The sequence below is a fragment of the Bos indicus genome, chromosome 18 (genome assembly GCF_029378745.1).
Source record: "Bos indicus isolate NIAB-ARS_2022 breed Sahiwal x Tharparkar chromosome 18, NIAB-ARS_B.indTharparkar_mat_pri_1.0, whole genome shotgun sequence".
NCBI classification, from domain to species: domain Eukaryota; kingdom Metazoa; phylum Chordata; class Mammalia; order Artiodactyla; family Bovidae; genus Bos; species Bos indicus.
In genome coordinates this window covers 14,740,373-14,762,095 of record NC_091777.1, presented here as the reverse complement: position 1 = coordinate 14,762,095, position 21,723 = coordinate 14,740,373, and the positions used below count along the sequence as shown (strand labels likewise).

At 58.5% G+C, this 21,723-nt stretch overlaps 1 protein-coding gene across 2 annotated transcripts in view; it reads left to right on the top strand.

Annotated features, from left to right (window-relative positions):
- The first annotated feature begins 15,725 nt into the window (after positions 1 to 15,725).
- CBFA2T3 (CBFA2/RUNX1 partner transcriptional co-repressor 3) overlaps positions 15,726 to 21,723 on the top strand; it is an 81,431-nt gene continuing 75,433 nt past the window's right edge. For both annotated transcript variants that reach the window (XM_019979318.2, XM_019979317.2), the window contains exon 1: positions 15,726 to 16,010. In XM_019979318.2, coding sequence (XP_019834877.2) covers positions 15,923 to 16,010 — 88 coding nt within the window. In that variant the 5' untranslated portion in view covers positions 15,726 to 15,922. The remainder of the gene's footprint in view (positions 16,011 to 21,723) is intronic.

Genomic DNA, 21,723 nt, shown 5'->3' with positions numbered 1-21,723 from the left:
CTCCTGGGGGGACGTTCCTGTTGACACTGCCACAGCATGGAGTGTGTGAGGGTAGGTGACAAAGCCGGGTGTCAGTCCCAGCTCTGAGACCAAGCTAAATGGGTCCTGGGCAGCTGCCTCCACTGTCTGGGCCTCAGTCTCCTCACTGTTAACTGGGCACAACCATGACAGTGCCGCCCACAGGCCCTGAAGATGCACAAACACTCGGAGGCTTTCGAGGGGAGATTTCTCTTATAATCATGAGAGAGAGTTGGCTGAGGAATGATGGCCTGCCTGAGTGACGAGGAATAGCAGGTACTGTAGGGGGCTGGGAGGGGGAGAGAGACAGAAACAGAGAGGGAGAGAGACAGAGTGAGAGAGACAGAGAGAGAGAGGGAGAGACAGAGACAGAGGAAGAGAGAGAGACAGAGAGAGAGAGGGAGAGAGACAGAGAGAGAGGAAGAGAGAGAGAGGGAGAGACAGAGGGGGAGAGAGAGAGAGACAGAGAGAGAGCGAGAGACAGAGAGAGAGGGAGAGACAGAGACAGAGGGAGAGAGAGAGAGAGGGAGAGACAGAGAGACAGAGACAGAGGAAGAGAGAGACAGAGAGAGGGAGAGACATAGAGAGAGCGAGAGACAAAGAGAGAGAGACAGAGAGAGGGAGAGACAGAGACAGAGGGAGAGAGACAGAGAGACAGAGAGGGAGAGATACAGAGAGAGAGGGAGAGACACAGAGAGAGAGATACAGAGAGAGAGGGAGAGACAGAGAGAGAGAGACAGAGGGAGAGTGAGAGACAGAGAGAGAGACAGAGAGAGAGAGGAAGAGACAGGGACAGAGGAAGAGAGAGAGAGGGAGAGACAGAGAGACAGAGACAGAGGGAGAGAGAGACATAGAGAGGGAGAGACAGAGGGAGAGGGAGAGACAGAGACAGAGGGAGAGAGAGAGGGAGAGACAGAGAGAAAGAGACAGAGGGAGAGAGAGACAGAGAGAGGGACAGACAGAGGGAGAGAGCGAGAGACAGAGAGAGAGAGACAGAGAGACAGAGACAGAGGGAGAGAGAGGGAGAGAGACAGAGAGAGAGGGAGATACAGAGGGGGAGAGAGAGACAGACAGAGAGACAGAGACAGAGGGGGAGAGAGAGAGAGAGGGGGAGAGACAGAGAGACAGAGACAGAGAGAAAGGGAGAGACAGAGAGAAAGAGACAGAGAGAGACAGAGACAGAGAGAGGGAGAGAGACAGAGAGAGGGAGAGAGACAGAGAGAGAGGGACAGAGACAGAGAGAGAGGGACAGAGAGAGACAGAGAGAGAGCGAGAGACAGAGAGAAAGAGACAGACAGAGGGAGAGACAGAGACAGAGGAAGAGAGAGAGAGGGAGAGACAGAGAGAAAGAGACAGAGGGAGAGAGGGAGAGACAGAGACAGAGGGAGAAAGAGAGACAGAGACAGAGGGAGAGAAAGGGAGAGACAGAGAGAGAGGGAGAGACAGAGAGACAGAGACAGAAGGAGAGAGAGAGGAAGTGAGAGAGGGCGGGAGGGCTGGGCCACAGCTCACAGGGACTCCAGTCCCCTCCTGCTTGTGGACAGGGGTCTCAACACCCCTGTGAGGCTTTCAGAGAGACTCAGAGGTAGGGAGGCCAGCCTGCCCTCCCAGTTCTTGATCAAGGGCATAAACTCAGGCTGGAGGTCTGTCCCGCAGCAGCCTGTCCACCTCTCTGCTGACTGTGGAGCCTCCTGGGCAGCCTCGGCTAGTCAGGGGAACCTGACTGACACCCTCTCAAATCCTGCCTGCCTGAGCTCCATCTCAGACCCCAGAAGGCCTTGGAAATCAGTCCTTAAACTGAGTGCAAGCAGCCCCAGTAATAGAGAGAAAATTCATCCCCACACGGCCCAGGTGGATCCCACAGGAGGCTGGGCCGCTGGCCCTTCCCACGCTCACAACGGAGAAGAATCATGGTGGCTTGGGGCTGGAGTCTGCCAGGCATGGGCACTGCTGTTGGGGACCGTGTGTGCTGGGCAGCCCGGATGAGCAGCCTGTATGGGGCACCAGTGGGGTGGAAGCAATCAGAGCTCCGCTGACTCAGGCTCAGAGCCCGTATTACTGGCCCAGTGGAGTGTGACCAGCTCCTCCAGGGTCTGTCCAAGCCACCCGAGTGAGACTCACAGGAAAGTTGCAAGCAGGAAGCCACGGCAGGGGGTGGGGACAGGGGCCTCAGGGTGCCCGAGGTGCAGCCCCACCACCCAAGAGCCCAAGCCCCTCACCCCTCAAGATCCTGCTGTATCCCCACACCGTTGACTCTGGGAAGTCGGGTTGGTCTGCGGGAAATTCAGGGAACTTGACAACTCTGGGCTGAACTGAGTCCTCCTGGCACCTGTGAAACAGGGTCCCTGCAGGTGCAGTCAGTTAACCTGAGGTCCTCACAGTGGGTCCTCACCCAGTCTGACTGGTGTCCTTATAAAGAAGGGGAAATCTGGACACAGAGGCAGACATGCACACAGTGAGCTGTAGAACATCAGAGGTGCCAGCAAATGCATGTAACACACAGGAGCAAGTAAGCATTGGGCAGCATACAAACTGTATTCTCACAATAGATCATACTCAAAAAGGCTTGAAAACCAGGACTTCTCTGGTGGCCCAGTGGTTAAGTCTCCATGCTCCCAATGCAGAGGGTCCAGGAAGTCAGGGCACTAAGATCTCTGTGATACTTACCAAAAAAAAAGAAAAAAAGGCTTTAAAGACACAGATCTGGGCAATTCTCAGTAAAACACCAGGACCATTGTTCTGATTCCCATTTGACAGGTGAGGAAACCTAGACTTCTGAGGGGTTGGGGACAGATGGAGCTCCCGGGTCCCTGGGTGGGGAGTCCTTGCTCTGGGTCCCTCCAAGGGAAGTGAGTGACCAGCTGTGAAGGCAGGGCCTCTGGCTTGCAGCTCTGATGTCTGGTCCCCTGCTCAGCGAGGCAGGGTTGGCCTGTGTCCCACATCTCGGCCATCTGGGGACCAGAGGGTGTGGATGTCTGGAGCTTTGAGGAGGCACTGAGTTTGAACTCCAGCTCTGTTGTCTCTGGCCTAGGAGATCATGGCCCTCAGGGACAGAGGAAAGAGCCTTAAAAGATGGCCCTCCTGCCGGCCCACAGCGGAGGGATGGTGGACAGCAGATGGCCTGCCACGCTCTCCCCTGCCTAGACCTAGGTCTCCTGCCTGTCCAGTGGGGGACAGATGCCCAGGACTTGGCCTCAACGGCCCATCTCTCTGGGCAGGCCCTGGCTCTGACCAGCCATTCAGACCCCTGGGCCTGGGGCTGCCGCTCACCTGGCTGTCGCATAGCAGGTGTGGACCACAGGGGCACTCGGGATGGGGGCACCACCTCTCATTCCTCAGCTTTCTCCCTGGGCAGTCTTGTTGCTTCTTCCTCTGGCTACATTCCGACTCCAGCACCTTCTCCACCTCTGACACCTCTGCCTCCTGGTCAAGCCCCGTCCTCCAACTTCTGAATCATAGCCTTCTTGCTGGTCCCCCCCGTGTCTGCCACTGTCTTGGGGAGAAGACCTGTGCCTTTCCTGTTCTCGTCCCCTCTTGTGATAAGACCAGTAGAGATGTTCACAATGTGAGGCAGACAGTCTTGATGTGAGTCTCAAAGCAAGACAGAAGCAGTCATACTCATCTGTCTCAGTCCTGTCTGAGCAAAGACCTGCGGGAGGTGGGGAGCGGGCACACAGCCCCCTGGGGAGAGCTCCGGGGAGAGGCCCTGCAGGTGCATACGCCCTGAGGTAGCCTGCCTGGCGCTTGGCTGCGGCCACCACCTCTCGGAGGAGCCCTGGGCCTGTCCCTGCTTTAACCCCGCAGTCGGGCTTGCAGGGGCTCAGGGCAAAGGGGCCCAGCTGCACCTGGGGGTCCCTGCTCCCGCTGGTGGGTGAGGCTCTTTGTGGGTTCTGCCCTGGGATGCTCCTCCTGCTCGGTGGGGAGAGCCAGCCCCTTCTGGGAGGGGTTGTTTTGGGCACAGGTTCCTGGGCCCGGGAGGGGCAGCGGAAGGGGGGAACAGGCAGCAGGTGCCACTTCTAACAGCCTTGATGGGCTGCCAGTCGCCTCTGAAATCCAGAGCACATCTGCGCTCATCAGTTGGCCAACAGATGGGTCCCGGTTTAATATTTTTGGATTCGGTTACACTGAGGGGCTGATGTGAACCATACAGAGTGCAGGTGTGCGAGCAAAACATCGTCCTGCAGCAGGCAGGGTGGGAGGAGATTGTCCCAGGGGCGGGGGACAGGGACTGGCTCCAGGCAAGACCCCAGAGCCTGGCTGGAGAGGCTCCAGGTGCCCGTGGGCAAGGAGCCTCATTCTGCACCTTGGGTTTGGTCGCAGATTTTGTTATAAGCTTCTTGCAAACCGCAGGATGCAGTAATTCCCCTGTCCATCCTGGGAGTGAGAGCGGGTGGTCAGCAGGCAGAGAGGGGCCAGGCAGGGCCAGATGGCAGTGTAGTGGCTCATGTTCCCACCAGCAACTGCTTTTGTTACTTAATCATGTCACAGGCAGGAAAGCACCCACCCCCCATGCTGAGTATCTCTGGGGCCACCTTTGCGGCTGGCCCCGGGGGAAGTTCCCAGGGACCCAGATAAGTCTGCCGGATGCAGCCTTGGACTTGGAGCTCCAACCGGGACCCTGCAGACAGTGACCCCATGGCGATGTGATTGTTGCCATGGAGAGACAGTGCTGTCCCGGGTCCTGGGGGACCCTGCAGGAAGATGTCCATCCCGTGGCTGAAGTCCTGAGCCAGGTAGCAGCCACCCACCTGCCCCGCCCGAGCTCTTCCTGCAGAGAACAGCTTGCTTCCTCTGACAACACCTGTTCTCTCGGCTGACCCTGGGGAAACTGAGGCCCAGGGCAGCCAGGGAGCCTGCCCAAACAACAGCTGAGCAGGCCGGGGCTGCAGACCCTGTGGGCTGAGAGCAAAGCTGTGTGCTTCATTGGCTTGTGGTGTTGTGTCCCTCTCAGGCCTGATGGTCTTACAAGAACCAGCTCACTCTGTGCAGATTCCCTTGTCCATAGGCATCAGTCACCTGCCTCCCGGGGCCCCCGAGACTGCAGCTGGGTGTGAGGTCCTCAAGGGGTGGTGCTCAGAGAGGACTCCCTGTCCTTGGGCTCTGTCCAGCTGGGAAGGAAGACTGATATGTGGTACACACATATATACACACAGACATAACGAGAACGAGTGCACGCAGGCCTCCCAGACCTGGTACAGGGGAGGCTGCGGTTGACATGTTCCTTCCTTCATTCATTCAGCGAGCACTTATCGATCACATACTGTATGCCAGACCCAGTTCCAGGGGCATGGGACATCAGTGAAGAGACAGATGCTTGCCCTCCATAGACACAACGTCCCTATGTGGTACGTGAATTAATAGCTAAAGGAATCAGAGGACTCTTCATTTGAAAAGGAAAAATTGAGATTTTCAGGGCAAATAATAAAAGCTAATCTCTTTGGGGCTCTTAGTAGGTGGCAGGCAATAGGAGGAAGGCATCCTTCTGTTGGTCTGAGGGTCCTCATTGTACTGAGAAGGAGCAGGGTCTCCCGAGGATGCCCAGCGGCAGGCAGTGTCCAGCTGGGCAGAGGGAAACACCCCTGGGCATCAGTCAGGGGTGTGCCTCCTCTGGCCCCTTGGCCAGGACAAGAAGAACATGTCTGCTCTGCAGCTGTGAGTTTGCTCCTCGGCCCCTGGAAACAAGAAGCAACTCACATTTTGTCTACATCCCAGCGGAGCTGTCCTGAGCCACTTGCCAGGACAGGGCCCTCGTCAGTTCAGCTGTGTTGTTCACGCCCAGGTCCAGAGAAGGGACCATGCACTGTTGTTGAGGCACCCCTCTACACACCTTTGGCCCCACACAGGCCTGAGTGCTGAGCACCAGCAGGGCCAGCCCTCCTCCCTGCCCTCCTAAACCCACCTCTGTCCCACCCTCGGGGAAGCTCCTCCTCTCTACCCGGTCCTCCGGTCCTGCAAGTCCTGCCTCCTCTGGCCCCTGGCTGCTTTCCCCTCCCTCTCAAGTGCACATGGCCAGATCTTCCCCTCCCAAAGGCAGGGACCTCATGGGATGCTCTCAGCCTCCTTTGCATCTAGGCACAGCCACAGTTTAACCAATAAGCTGGAAGGGAGAACTCTGAAAATTTCTGAAAAAGATTTTTCTCCCTGGCTCCTTTTCTTCTTTGAATGCAGTGTTCACAAGTTGTGATGGTTGGAGCCACAACCACCATTGTAGAACCACGAGGCAGCAAGCCAGAAGCCAACAAGCCAACACTCAGGATGGCAAAGCATGAGGACTGGGAGAGCCGGGGTCCCTGATGATGACATCAACTCACTGCACCTAATCCAGCATCACTTTCTCCAAGTTTCCAGAGAACTAGTGAGTGCGTCTGTTAAACCTCTGTTAGCTGGGCCTCCTGTTACTTGAAGCTGAAAGCATCCCCAGGAAATGCAAAGCATAGTAACTGAATTCCCAGGCTCGACCTGGGCCACTGCCAGCCCTGCTTGGAGGCCAGTGGAGAAGACATAGAACCTGGAGATGAGGCCAGGACAGCCCCGCCACTCACTGCCTGGTGACCTTGGGCCAATACTGAAACCACCCCCACCGGGCTCGCCCATTTTTTAAAAAATTATTTTTGGCTGTGCTGGGTCTTCATTGATCCATGAGGGCTTTAGCTGTGGCGAGTGGGGGCTACTCTCTAGCTGTGGTGCACAAGCTTCTCATTCTGGTGGCTTCTCTCGTTGCAGAGCACAAGTCCTAGGTACATGGGCTTCAGCAGTTGTGGTGCTCAGGCCAGTAGCTGTGGCACACGAGCTTAACTGCCTCGTGTCATGTGGAATCTTCCTGGACCAGGGATTGAATCTTTGTCCCCTGCACTGGCAGGCGGATTCTTAACCACTGGACCACCAGGGAAGTCCTGCTTCCCCATTTGAAACTGGAGGGGGGCCAGCACCCACCCCCTGACCCCAAGCCCCCTCCAGTGTACCCCTGCCTGGAACCACTGCCCTGAGCCTTCTCCAAGGGCTTTGCCAGCTTGAATCAGCCATGACCCCACAACTGTAGCAGAAGAGAGCTGAGCTGGCCATGGGGAGGCAGGTGGTGGCCCCTCTAGGGGAGTGGACTTCCTAAAGACTGCCCAGAGCCATCCTGGAGACAAGCACTAGGCGGCTTAATCAGGGTTGAGAAGGGAGGGGGAGCCAGGGATGAGTCATGAGTGGACACCCCCACCCCCAGTCCAGGCTGAATCCTGGGAGCTCCCTGACTCCCAGGCTGCCCTCGAGCTTTGCTGGAGGAGTCTGCTCTGGTGGTGGGGAGGAGTGTGAATCCCGGGGTCCTCCCTGCAGCCAAGGAGGCAGCCAAGCCCGCCTGCTCCCACGACAGGCCATCTGGTTTACCCACAAGGCTACACCTGGCCGTTCCCCTGTACTAGGTCAGATCCATGAACGAGGAAAGGTAACCAGGCTGCTGCCCCATCTCACCCTCAGGCCCCCACTGGACAGATGGGGAAAGTGAGGCTGGGGAGGCTCAGATGCCCCGGAGCCAGGTGGAGCCTCCCTCCCCACCGAGTGAGGGAGGGGGGCAGCTGAAGAGGCGCCAGATGGCCCGGATTCCCGGCTTCTGCAGAGACGCCGGGAACAAGACCTCATCTCTCAGCTACTCTCGAAGCTGAAAATATTTACATCCAAATACGTCCCAATGCGTCATATTTTTGCCTCAAGCCAGTCTGGGAGTCTGTCCCCACCACCTGGGAGGCTGTGAGGCCTGCTAAGGAAGGGTCTTGCCTTTCAGGGGAGCTGATGAGTCTTACCAGAGGCCGGCATTAAGGAACAGGGGCCTGGGAGGGGACCCAGAAAGGACCTCAGGGTTCTGAAAAGATGACCTGCCAAGTGCCTTGGCCTCAGGGTCTTTAGAAGCAGCTGGCTCTGCTCGAGAGCACTCCCCACAGAAAAGGTGGGAAGAGTCCATGTGGGTTCGAGGGTCTGCAAAGCTCTTGACTTCCTCCCAGGAGACTTGCCATTCTCGAGACTTCCCTCCCACGAGATTTCCCTCCTGCGAGACAGCCCTTCCCTGAGATTTGTCAACCTCAAGACTTCGTACCCTCGAAGCAAGACTGTTCTCCTCCATGCCTCGCTGCATATGACATGTTACTTTTACTGTGGTTTCTTGTTTTGCTGACCTTCCTCTTGAGGTGTCCTCAGACCTGTAAGGGTGGGACATGGCCTCATTCGCCCCAGCGCAGAGAGCAGCATCCAGCTGCAGTCGGTGCTCGGGAGGTGCGTGTGCAACACGTGGACCACCGAATGTGGGGCAAGCTCCTGCAGACCCTTGGCCTCTGGCTGCAGGGATGACCAATGAGACGGCCTCGCCTTCTGGGCTGTGCAGAAGACTGAGAGTGGCAGAACGCTGTCTCCTCTGAGTGCTGGAGGCAGGGAGGCCAGAATCAAAGTGTCCACAGGCTGCGCTCCACCTAAAGGCTCCAAGAGGCTTCTGGGCCACACTGTGTCCCCCCACATATTGGTAGGTTGAAGCCCTGAGCCCCAATGATTCAGAATGTGACTGTATTTGAAGATGAGGCTGCTGGGATGGTCCTGATCCAGTCTGACCAGTGTTGTTTTAAGAAGAGGGGACTTGGATGCACAGAGAGACGTGGGGCCTGCAGACACACAAACATGCACCTGGATGGTTACAGCAGCTTTATTCAGTCCCCAAAACTTGGAAGCAACCAAGAGGTCCTTCAAGGAGAATGGATAAAAAGTCTATGCTTCATCCAGACAGTGCAATATTACTCAACACTAAAAAGAAATGATCTGTCAAGCCGTGAAAAGGCAGGGAGGAGCCTTAAATGCAAGTTACTGAGTGAAGCAGCCAATGTGAAAAGGCTACAGACTGTGTGATTCCAACTCTAAGACACTGTGGACAAGGCAGAACTATGAGACTGTGAAAGGATCAGTGGTGGCTAGGACTTGGGGGAGGTGGGGATGAACAGGTGGAGCACAGAAGATTTCTAGGGCAGTGAAGCTGCTCTGCATGCGACTATAATGGTGCGTACAGGTCATTATCCACTTGTCCAAACCCATGGAACGTACACTACCGGGAGGGACGCTGGTGTAGACTGTGGGCTCTGGGTGATTGTGGTGCAAGTCCATCTGTTGTAATCAAAGTACCACCTGGTGGGATTGATAATGGGAGAGGCTGTGAGTGTGGAGGGACAGGTGCTTGATTTTTCTGTGAACTGAAAATGACTCTAAAAAGTAGTCTATTTTAGAGAAAAAGACCCAGCCCCACAGAGCTGGCCTTCTAGTGGAGGGACAGGCAATAAACAACATGAGTGAGAAAATCTCCTCACCCGGAGATGGTGCCAACCCCAAGGCTGGAGGGAGAGGAGAAAAGGGGGCAAAGGGAGGAAAAATGACATCTGTGCCCAGTGGAGTAAGTTTGATCCCAGAGGAGTAAGGACGCCGCTTCACTGAGGATCCCAGCCCTCCCCGCCCTACCCCTGGTCTCTGCTCCTCACCAGCCCCAACCCTACCCAACGGGGTTGAGCCTGGACAAGGTTGTTCATCTCTAGGGATGGGAAACTGAGGCTCAGAAGGGAAGACTGTCACCTCTGTGTGACCCCAACCCTCCCGGGGACCCGCCCACCTGCCTGCAGAGTGCATCCTCTGAGTCGTGGGGAGCTGCCCACGACTTTAATTCTTTCTGGATCAAACACAGCACCAGATTTGCTGCCTCATGTCTGGTGGGCTCAGAGGAAATGCAGTATGAGCTGAGTGCTGAGATGGGGGCAGACACGGCTTCTCTGTAGGCAGGCAGCTCGGGGCATGAGGCTGAGTGGTGCCCAGGACGCGGGAAACCTCAGCCCATAGTCAGAGAGAAACCAAGACCGGACAGGGCCGACCCCACCCTCCACCTGGGACTCCTCAAAGGGAAAGTGGCCTCCTCAGGGAGGGGCCTTCCCCTTTGCAGCTTGGCTGCTCAAGGGAGCAGAGTGGGCAGCTCCCCATGACTCAGAGGATGCACTCTGCAGGCAGGTGGGCGGGTCCCCAGGAGGGTTGGGGTCACGCAGAGGTGACAGTCTTCCCTTCTGAGCCTCAGTTTCCCATCCCCAGAGATGGACAACCTTGTCCAGGCTCGACCCCATTGGAAAGGATGGGGGCTGATGAGGAGCAGAGACCAGGGGTGGGGCAGGGAGGGCTGGGGTCCTTAGTGAAGCAGGTCCTTACCCAACCCGCCCGGCTTCCCCAGCCCCTCTCTGGGTCTGACTGGACCCAGCCTGGTACCAGACCCCAGACGCGTGCACTGCCTGGTGACGTGAGCAGGCTGCTGAGCCTCTGGGTGACAGTGGTGGCGAGGGTGTTTGGGTCAGGTGCGGAGCACACCGGGGAACCATCTCAGCACCAAGTCAGGGGAGCTTGGCTATCACTGCTAGCATCTTATTTCCATCCTCACACTCTGTCCTCACTGGGCTCAGCCCAAAGCCCCCGTCCTGCTTGTTGAGTAGGCAACGGTCAGGGCAAGAGGAGCGGCATGGCTTCCCCCACTCCACACCCACCTCCGGGCTCGGGAGGCCCACGCTGACCCAGCACAGGCTACCGAGCCCTGGTCCCCAAACTCAGGGGACACTACCCCATGCCTCTACCTCCCGGAACCTGAGCCTGGAGCACCCGTCTAGGGGCCAGGTCTCCAGAGGCAACCCACTCAGGTTCTTGGGCCTCGGGACCCACTTCCCCTGAACTGGTTGGACCACTGGGGTTGGAGGTTGAGGAGAGGTGGTCATTCCTTCTGTCTTCTTCATGAAGGTGGGGAGTGGAGTCCTGAGGGCAGAATTCATGCCTGGGAGGTTATAGAAGGGTGGGGGGCATCCAGAGATGGTGTGTGTGCACACACTCGGCCTTCCACCACACTCAGGTGGATCCTGGGCTGCACGCCAAGGACGCAGCCATCGCCAAGAAGGGTGAGGTCTCCACCCTGGGGCTGCTCTCCTGCTGTCCATGGAGGCTGGCTCACAGCAACCACAATCCAAGGTACTAATGCTGTGATGGGGCATCCAGGACTGTGGAGGCACAGGAGAGGCGCTTCCTGAGGGCTCTGAGGGACGTGTAGGAGTTTGCCAGGTGAGGACCCGTCTGTGGGAGGAGCTGCGAAAGGTCAGACATAACGAAGGCACTTTGGGGAGAGAAGCAGTTCCTATGAGAGAGACAGCTGTTGAGCAGAGAGGAGTAGAGCAGGGTGGTATCCAGGGTCGCCTTTGGCATCCGTCCTTGGGCCTTGGGCAGCCCCTGAAGGTTTATGAAGAGGAGTTGGTGATGACTGTGTAATTTGGGCAGATGTTTCTGCTGTGGGTGGGGGTAGGGGGCAGGAGCCAGGGGGCTGAGAGGAGGGAGGAGGTCTCTGCAGACAGTGAAAGGGGGGGACAGAGGGAGGGGGAGTAGGGGAGGGGAGCCCTCACTCCCAAAGGGCTTCCCTGGGCAGGGTCCTGAGCTGGACAAGCAGAATTCTCAGGGAATCTGACTGGAACTCTGTTCAGGATGAGCTTTCTGGCGACAGCATGCCCACAGAGACCACAGCCAGCCTCGGCAGAGCAGGATCTCCGCGGAGTGGTTTCACTGAACATGCACCGCACCCTGTGAGGTGTGCCGTGCGGTCCTCTTATTTTCTAGTTGAGGAAACTGAGGCCCAGGGAGGTTCAGTAGCCAGCCCAAGAGTATCCAGCAAAGACAGCTAACGTGACAGTGTGACCCCAGGGGTCTCTGACTCGAGGCCTCCACGTGGCAGGTTCTCCAGGGATGGAAGGCCCTGACTGAAGCACTGGAAGGGAGGGGTCTTCAACATGAGCTAGAACAGTGGTTCTTTATTGAGGGAGAGGGGTCTATGAACTTGGATAAGGAAAAGATTACAGGGACTTCCCTGGTGGTCCAGTGGTTAAGAATCCATCTTCAATGAATGGGATGTGTGTTTGATCCCTGTTCGGGAAACTAAGATTCCACCCACCTGCCGTAGATCAATTAAGCCCATGCTCTACATCAAAAGACCTTGTGTGATGCAATGAAGATCCTGCATGCTGCAGCTAAGACCTGGCACAGCCAAGTAAATAAATATTAAAAAAAAAAAAAAAGATTACACCTGTACTTCACTAACCTCTAACCAAAGTGTAGCATTTCCTTTTACCACGAACACAGGTGTGTCAGCCATTCCTGTGAGCTCAGCACAGACAGACTCAGCTGCGTTTGTCACATTTGTAGGTCAGCAGCAGTCAAGTAGCAGGAATTTCATGGGGTTCAACCTAGCGTCTTGTATTTCGGCTGCTGTGACATTTGATGTCACAGTTCTCACTCACATCTATGGTAAATAGAGAAGCATGTATATTGCTACATCAGAAAGATCTTAACAGTTTGGCATCTGTATTTGGATGAAAGGAGTTTCCTTTGTACTTCTGTGAATGTATTCGTGTTCCCAACATTGCTTTGAGTCGAGGCTCATGGGTTTCACCAGACACCAGAGGTGCCCACAGCACCAGAGGGTCGGGACACCTGCTATCAGCTCAGTGTCCTCCTGCTTGTCTGCGTGGGCTCCAGCCTCTGGCCCCAAAAGACAGAACTCCTGCTGCCAGTAAGTGTGCCAACTTCCTCCAGGAGCCCCGGAGCCCTGCCTCGTGTGAGGGATTCCCACGTATCAAACCAGGATGCAAGTGGCCCTTCCCTGTGACCCTGAGTTTGCTCTGTGACACTCTGACTGGGGAGTGGTGGGCCAGGAGTCCAGCCCTGGACTGGCTTCGCCTGTCAGTCCTGAGCGAGCACACTATGATCATCAGACAACTTCATTCCAGACCTGGAAGCAGAGGTTAGCCACCCGCCAGGCTGTGGGTTGAAGAGTGCTGGGCTGTCCTGGCTCCCCTGTAGTTCACATCTCCCCATCGGGCCTTCTCTGGGGCTGTCCTGTGTCTCATATCCCTCTTTGGGGGGCTGCTTTGTGGTTGGGAATGTCACCCCTGTGAGTCGCAGTCCCTGCTCTCTAAAGCACAGCTTACCTAAGATTTGCATAGAATTGTGTTTCCACTGGTCCATCCACCAGTCACCCATCCCTCTCTCCACCCATCCTCCTGTGAGCCATCCATGCACCACCCACCCATCTTTCCATCCACCCAACCATCCTCCTGTGATCCATTCATCTACCCATCTATACACCTATCCATCATTTATCCACCCCACCCATTCATCCATCCACCCATTAATCCATCTATCCACCTCCATCGAGTCAGTCATTCACTTAGCAATCATGGGGCTCCTACAGAACAGGAAAGGAGGCAGAAATAAGACACCCATCCTAGTGACTTCCCTGCCCCTCTCCGCCTAGTGGCCTCTCACCACTGGCCTCCACTAGCCTCCCTCCAGCACCCTGGCTGTCCTACAGAATCCTGAAAGCCTGGAGCTGTGACCACCTCAGGGCCCTTCTATCTGGAAAGCACTTGCTCTCACCTCCCCAGGGGCAGCTCTGATCCCTGAGACACAGCTTCCAAATCACCTCCCCTGATTGCCCCATGGGCCACATCTCTTAGGGGCTTATTGGTTGAATGTCTGCCTCCCGTGGGAGAAAAGGCCCCTCGCCCCCTCCCCGCCACACGGGGTGCTGGCAGCCGTGGCCTCTGGAGAGAGCGGCCCCACCCCTCCTACTGCAGCCGCTTCCTCCTGGGCGCCTTATCTCCTGGGCCTCCCAGCTCCGAAAGCCACAACCAACGTCTGCTTCCCCACAAGCCCCAACTGCCCGGCCCGGGGGGAGTGGGGAGCAGGCAAACACTCCAGAGATGGCCACCAAGAGCAGTGTGGCACCCGCTCCCCATTCGTGGACAACTTTCTTCTATTTCAACTCAACCTCTGTCAGCCCCGCTGATCAGAAAACCAGGCAGGATGAGAGGCCTCTCACGAAAGTGGAAGTGTCCCATCTGGGGTGCCCCGCAGGTGCAAGGTGCTCTGAACATCTGCCCAGAGCCAGGGTGGGGACTGCCTTCACAGGGGAGGGGCCTGCGCCTCCCTAAGACCCTTTCACTCCCCAGCTTAGAGAGGTCCCATCTGCAGCCTGGAAAATGGGGTGACCCAGGGCTCCAGTAGCAGTGGGGGTCACAGCTGCCCCACGGACCCTGATGCAGGCCGTGCCCGACATCTTCCATAGTCTCCACCCTGAGCGGCCTGGGAGCTGGGACCACGGTGATCAGGGCATCACACACACCGAGGAAACTGGGTTGGGGGGTGGGGGAGCTGGTGGCCAGTGTGACCCTGGATCCCACCCTAACCTGGAGCAGGGCAGACCAGGAGGGGCCGTGAGGAGAGCAGAGACACCGGGGACTGGGCCCTGGCTCCCGTGACCGTCCTCTCCATCTGAACCCTGGGGACTCAGGGCAGCCCGGCCCGCAGGGGACGTGCACGTGGCGGCCCCTTCCAGGAACAGACAGGGTCTGTGCTGCACAGGCTCTAGAAGGATGCCCACCTGTGGAGGCAGTGCCTCTGGGGAAAGACAGAGGCAGGGGCATGGACGGGGTTCTCCCTGGGTGCCCTGCGCCCTCTGCACTGCTGGGACTGCTCCCCACGGGCAGGAATTACCTAGAAATTCAATTCAGCTTGTCAAAATTTATGAGCTCTGGGGCTGCAGGCTGCACACCTCTGGCCAGTCTGAGGCCCTGAGCCTACACCAAGTTTGGGTCCCCAGGGCCTGATTGACAGGCCAGTGGAGGGCAAGGGGCACGCTGTCTCCTTCAAGGGGTCTTCCCATGGTGGTCACCACCTTCACCAAGTGACTGTGTGCCTGTGCACAGCCTCACCTCCTCTGTGCTGGGTGAGGGGTCTCGGACGCCCGTGTCTAGTCTGAGAGGTGACCGAGGGCCCTGGCATGCTTTCTGTCATCCCTCAGACTAGGGAGCAGCCTCAAGCTCAGCAAATTCCACCTGTGAGTCTGAATTGACTGTTCCCCAAGGTGTCCATCAGGAAATGGGGTGAGGATCTCCAAGGAGACCCCAGCCAGGAGGACAAGCTCAGAGAGGGGGTTTCCTTGTCCAGCCCAGTGGGCAGCACTTTTCAGGATGGTTGGGGGCCAGGACCTCCAGGCTGCAGGGGAAAGCCTGAGTACAGGGGCTGGCCAGAGTGGCAGGACCAGGATCAGACCAGGGCTGACCCAGAAGTCAGGTTCAAGGTTACGAGTGAGGCCCAAGAACAGCTGGCCCTGGGAGGAGGGCCTTGGGAGAAGTCTGGCTGAGGTCAGGAGAGGGTGGAGACCCCCGGACCACCCCAGGCTGCAGGATGAGCCAGGACAGAGAGGAGATAGGCAGGCGCAACTGGGCTGGGAGGCTTGGCCAGGGTGGACATTGTCCCTCTGTTGTTGATCTGTGCCCTCACGTCCCCCCTGCACCACCCCAGGTCAAGGAAGCACGCCCAGTGGGCCAGGCTCAGGGTGGGTGGAGTGTCACCGGCTGGGCTGGAGGAGGAAGTTGTTGGGAAGTCAGAACGGAATTGCCGTGAGGGGAGGCCGGGCAGGGCCGGGCCCAGATGGTTCCTGTTGAGGAAGCAGTGGGCACAGCTGCACGGCTGCTCCCCGGCCGGCCGCACTATCACGGTGACACAGCTGGCTGCCTCGCCGCAGGCTGCAGGCGACCTCCCCCACCGGCGCCTCCCCAGGCCCGCCCCGCATCACATGAGCCCCTGCGGCTGCCCGCCCCTTCCCCAGGCAGCTGCAAGAAGGCCTGAAGCAGTCTGGGGGACGGAGACCTCTAGTTCAGAGGAGCCTAGGCTGGCTGAGGCCTGTGTCTTTCCCTCGAGGGCCCACGAGGTTGAGAAGGGCACTTAGTGTGCGGCTCACCAGGCTCCACGCTGCTGCCCACCACAGGGCTGCCCACCTCCCACCTCAGCAGGATTCAGATTCCTGAACCCACCCTCTGGCTCCATGTCCCGGGCGTCCCCCGTGCTGGACAGTGGGCCCTCAGCATCCACCAGCTGTTCAACGCCCCGGGGTCCCAGGAAGGGCGGTCCAGGTAAGGGGATGGAACCGGTTTGGGGCGGAAGCGGCGCTGAGCAGGTGGCATGAGGCAGTGACATCTCCTTGCTGTGCTTCCCGGCCTGTTGACTCATGTCCAACATCAGCACAGCCTCCCACCAGGCACAGACCTGTGCAGCTGGGGCAGGTGGCCGGGGAGGGCCAGCAGGTGCCAGGCCTACGGGTGGGCCCCACCCGTGGGCCCCACCCAGAGGCAGACGCTGGAGGTGGAGGCTGCTCAGTGAGCAGGGCCCCAGGAGTCGGCGAGAAAGGTGGTGTGCAGAGCGCTGGGGACCCCTAAGACTTGGAGGTCAGAGGAGGAAACTGAGGCCAGATGGAGAGGGGCTGGTCCAGGGCCCCAGGAGCGAGTGGTGGTCCAGGACCTGCTCCGCCCTCAATGAGGAGTAACCCTCCAGGGCTCCCACCAGTGGAGCCAGTGCCAGGGAGAGGTGGTCGCACAGGGAAGACCTCCAGGGGCTGCTGACTAGGGGGTGCAGGAGGCTGTGGGCCCAAGCTGCAGGATCACCTGCCCGGCTCTCCCGGGACTCAGGGGCCCACAGAACTGCACACAGGAGGCCCCGCTCACCAGCCATAGCCACGTGGCCATGGATTAGGAACACAGATCCGCAAGTCTCATTGCAGTAGCCTGCAGAGTGCAAGCAGGCCTGAGTCACCCCAGCACCCCAACCCCAGACAGCCCATCTCCCCTGCAGAGGGACCACCTGCCCTAAGCGGGTTCCCACCTGCCCCAGCCAGGGACCCGAGGGCCAGCTCCACCTGGCACTCAGCACATCCAGGACTGGGGCCCCAGGGTGTGCAAAGCCTTCCTCTCCACAGTCACTAGCGTGCTGCTGATGATTCTAAGACGTTGCCAGGGAGGCTCCAGTCACTGGCCTGGGATATGGCTGCCCTGCGCTCGGGCTGACCACAGTCTCTGGTCCCGTCCAGCTCTAGCTGCGACCACACAGCTGTTCCTTCTTCCCCAGGGTGGCCCTGCCTGAACCCCACTGTCCTGGGACCACTCATTGCTCCTCACCTGGGACCAGTCCCTCTTCACCTGGGCCTCAGGTTCCTTGTGTGTCAGGCCCCATCCTTCGGCTCCATGAAAGGGTCAAGAAGCTGCTTCTCAAGGCCAGGGGTGGGCAGGGGGTAGCGGGTGAGGGTGTGTGAGCTGCCAGCCGTGGCCGTGTTCAGATGGATGGTGGCATGTCCGCGTGGAAGGGGTCTGAGGCCGGGAAACGTGATGCACCTGAGGCGCTCACAATGTCACTCCAGGGGTTGGGCTGCGGGCCTCTGGAGCTTCCTGGGGCGCTTCACGGACAGGAGGGAAAGCAGTGGGCATTTCACTCATGCATCAAGCTGGGGGCTTGCCTGGGCACGGGGTCCCCGTCCTGGGACTGCGGCTTTTAGGAACTTATGGCCCATCTTCTCTAAATCACCTGGCTCCGTGGGACAGACACAGACACGTGGGGAGACGTCCAGCTCCCCATGCCCCCGCAAAGGGGCAGAGGGTCCCCAGGTGCCAGACATCTCCACCATGGGAAGTGGCAGGTGGGGCTGTGCTGGAGTCCATGGGAGCCGGGGGGTCCAGGACAGGCCTTGGGTCAGTGGGTCTGTCCTGCAGCCTTCCCAAGAGTCTGTGAAAAGCTTTGAGATTCCAAACGTCAAGTAGCACCTAAACCACTAAAAGAATAGTAAGTAGTATCTTGTAAAGTTGAGTCTGTCTGTCTGAGAACGTGTGTGAACCCTGCGCTGCCCTCCTGCTGGTAGGAAGCGGGGGCAGTGCTGAGGGTGGGGGGACTACAGACCCGTGGACAGACCCACCCCTGCTGGTGCATCCCCGAGGGGTGTGCAGCCGCGGCAGCAGACAGAAAGGAACAGTGCTGGTTAGAGGGTGTTCACTGTACTCAGGCTTATTAGGTGCCCAGCTTCCCTGGCAGCCCAGTGGTAAGACTCTATATTCCACTGTGGGGGCTACGACCTCGCATGCCACAAGGTGTGGGCAAAAATAAAGTGCCAGTCGTGTGTGCTAGGAGCTGAACCCCACAAACAAGAGGTGGAGCCAGCACATTGGCAGGGGTGCCTCGGGCAAAGGAGGCTCAGGGGCAGTGCCTGAAGGGGAAACTGAGTCAGGCCTGTTCAGTGTCACCTGAGAGGGACAGGGGAGTGACAGGGAGACAGGGAGTGTCCCATCACTGGAGGGTCCAAGCGAGACAGCTTCGTGGAGGGCGCCATCTTGCGAACCTTGGGTCACCTGGCCACAGGGGTGGGGTTCAGAGGTCACCACTGTTACCAAGTGGCCTTGTCCTCCCTCCCCTGTCCCCGTCCTCCTGTCCCCACCCCCCCACCCCCTCCCCACTCCAGCCACAAACATTCTTTGTCTGGAATGCCGATCCCTGCTGTATTAATTTCCTGGGAAGGGTGTAACAAATCACCACAAATGGGTGAATTACAACAGAAATCTCCTTCTGATTCTGGAGGCCAGAGTCTGAAATCAGGAGGGTCGCAGGGCCAGGCTCCCTGCAGAGGCTCCGAGGAAGGGTCCCACCTGCCTCTTCCAGCTCCTGGGGGCTCCAGGCATCCTTGGCTTGTGGCTGCATCCCTCCCATCTCTGCCCCCATCTTAATGCGGCCTCTCCTCCTCTTCTAAAAAGCGGTTTTGGAATCTAGGGCCACCCCATTCCAGATGACCGAGCTCCAACCATCCTGTCTGTGTTCCAGGTGGCAGGATTGGGGCAAAGGAGCCCATGGCCTGCACAGCTGCCTCCGGCACAGCCAGGCCCAGGGCTTGGGCTCATGGCCTCCAGCTGCCATGGGGGTCACGGAGCCTCAAGGGCTGCACCCTGCAAGAGGGGAGCCAGGTTATCAGAATCCAGTGTGTTCTCTGCCCCACTGCCCGCCTGCCACCCCACTTTCCGATCAGCCGAGGCCCTTGGCCACGCTTTCAGGGCTGTCAGGAGACAGTCAGCTATGGATACTGGGGAGTTCATACTGGGAGGGCCCAGGGCGTCTGGGATTGGCATGTGCCTGGGCGGACGGCAAAGTCCACAGCCCCTCTCTGTAGTGTGGGACTGAGAACCGAGCCCCACAGTGACCGTCCATCTGCATCTCTGTGCAAAGTACTGCAAGCGATTTGTCCTTTGACTCGTGTACCGTTGCCTCACGTGGGACGGCTGTCCTGTCCCTGCTCTGCTCACATCCTGCAAGGCTTCCTTCCCTTCCCCAGGCCCATCTCCACTGCTTGTTGACCACATGGTGCTGGGGGCTCCTGTGTCAGGATATCGGCTCAGGGCTGCCGAGCCCCATGTGAGGTTGTGACTGCCATCTCAGAAGAAGATACCAAGGTTCCGAGGGGCACACAGCAGGCAAGAGCAGAGGCAGGCTTGGACCCGGCTCTACTGACCCTACAGGATGGATGAAGGGCCAGATGGGAGTGGGGGCCCATTACAGTGGAAGGAGCCCTGGACACCTGCCAGATCAGTTGGTCCTGGCAGGAAACTGCTCACATGACCACTGGGCAACAGTGTGGACAGTTTGAAGAGAAACCACTGACACAGATCAAACAGAGTCGCCCGGCCAGCACAGAAGTCTGGGGGACACTCCTTGACCTGAGGGGTGGGAAGGGAGGAGAGGAATGAGCTAAGAGAGGGGCCAGGAGAGGAACGGAGTGGGAGAACCCTGGAGAGAGGACGGCAGGACAAACGCCCGTGTGTTCCCTCCATGCCCATCTCCTAGGGTCTCCTGACCTGCCCCAGGCCAGCCTCCAGGGGAGCAGGGGTGCAGCTTGCCCCCATCCCCCCATGCCCAGGGTCAGGACCCAGCGTAAGTCTGGGGAGGGAGGGCTGCACTCCACCCCAGGTCCTGGGAGGAGTGCATTACCCCCAGGGTACATGTGGAGCACTCTTTCCCTGAGACCTGCAGTTTCCACGCTGTCCCATCCCACAGTCCTGGGAGAAAGACTTCCGGGGGCAGCCAGCAGGACTCCAGCCACCCACGTCCTCCCCACCTGTTAGACAACAAATCCAAACTTCAGAAGACAGAGCTGGGGGCAGGAGTGATGCCCAGGGGACAGGGTGCAATCCAGGCCAGCTTCCTGAAGGAAGTGGTCCCTTGGCGGGTAGCTAGAGGAGGCCAAGACTTTCACTTCTCAAAGTGTCTTGACTGAGAAGAAAGGCATTGGTGTTAACCTCTCACATCTTCACTTCCACAACTGCAGTGGCAGAGGAGAGGCCAAGGAAAGGGAAAGAGGGGCCACTGCTGGACTCGGGCTCATTCACACAGGTGATGGGGCCAGAGGTAGGGCTGCAATGACGCTAATCAAAGTCTCAGCATTAAAACCCCTCGTACAGTCTCACCGGCACAGCCAGGGCAGGCAGACATCCTGGGGCAGGCAGTGATCGGCAAAGGGTGGCCCAGAATGGAGGTGGCATCCATGGGGACCCCATCCAAGGGTCTTCTGGGGGTGGGGTGCTGACAGGCTCTTTTCATGGGACTTTGGGGAGTCAATTTGCCATTCCGTTGTTTACAAGACTGAATTCAAGAAAAGTCAGGCCGGATCACCTCTCCACTGTGTGCACGCCCTCTGGGGGCTTCCCCTGCCCACCTCCCATGCCCACCCTTCTCCCTCTATCCAGCTGGTACATGGCCACCCCACCAACACCCCAGACACCCTCCCGCCCTGGCACTGTTCCCTCCCCATGGGCTCGTCTTCCGTTTGGCTCCCTCCCACCCCCTCTTTAAGTCTTTGCTCTGGTTACCCTCCCCTCCCCTCCAACTTGTGTGCCCAGTCCTCCTTTCCTGCTGTTTCCCCTTCACTTTTTACTCTATCTGACGAAGGAAGCAGTTCCGTGTCTACTTAACCTGTCTCCCTGGTGTGCTGGCTCCGCTGTCTGCTTGCCATGGCACTCTCAGCACCTGGAGCGGCACTGCCAGGGTGCCCAGCACTGGGTGGAGAGTGCACCCCGTGTCCAGGCGACTCGACCACCCACAGACAGCGAGTGCGCTGATCAGCACAGGGGCCCTGGTGAGTGGCTTGTGTTGGTCTCTAGATGCTAGATCACAGCTGCTGTCAGACGGGAGCTGAGGCCCAGAGATGGAGTGACCTGCCAGGGGTCAGACAGCATGTGGCCCCAGGGCTGAGTCGGACCCAGGCCTGGGGGTGAGACCGGGGCAGCCCGTCCCAGCCTCTCCCCACGGGCACCAGCGTTCCCTCCCCCGCAGCCAGAGGCGTGGATGGTGCTGGGCCACCTGCCCTCCCGTCTTCCCTCCCCGTGTCCTCTACAGGGGGGCACAGGGCCCAGAAAGGGAAAGGGACTGCCAAGCCACAGAACACCCAGGCAGGCGGCTTATAAACAGCAGATGAGGAGGCTGGCCATCCAAGATCACGTGCCAGCAGGTTTGATGTGTGATAAGAGCTCCCTGGTCCACTGTGCCCCACCACCACCAAGCAGCACTTCCAGGAAAGGCCCAGGGAGGGATGAGAAGGGACAGTGGCCAGATGGGGATGCTTACTGCAGGGAGGGCAGGCACCTCCCGCCATCCTGGTGGGTCCTGTTGCCTTGCAAACACTGACCTGCTAACCATCCTACATCCCAGGGATGGAGGAACCTTTTTGCTGACCCCCATCCCAGCACCTACTCAGCCACAGAGCCCACCCAGGCCCATTCGTACCTCACCTATCTGGCCCTGGAGGACTGGGTCAGACACCCAGGG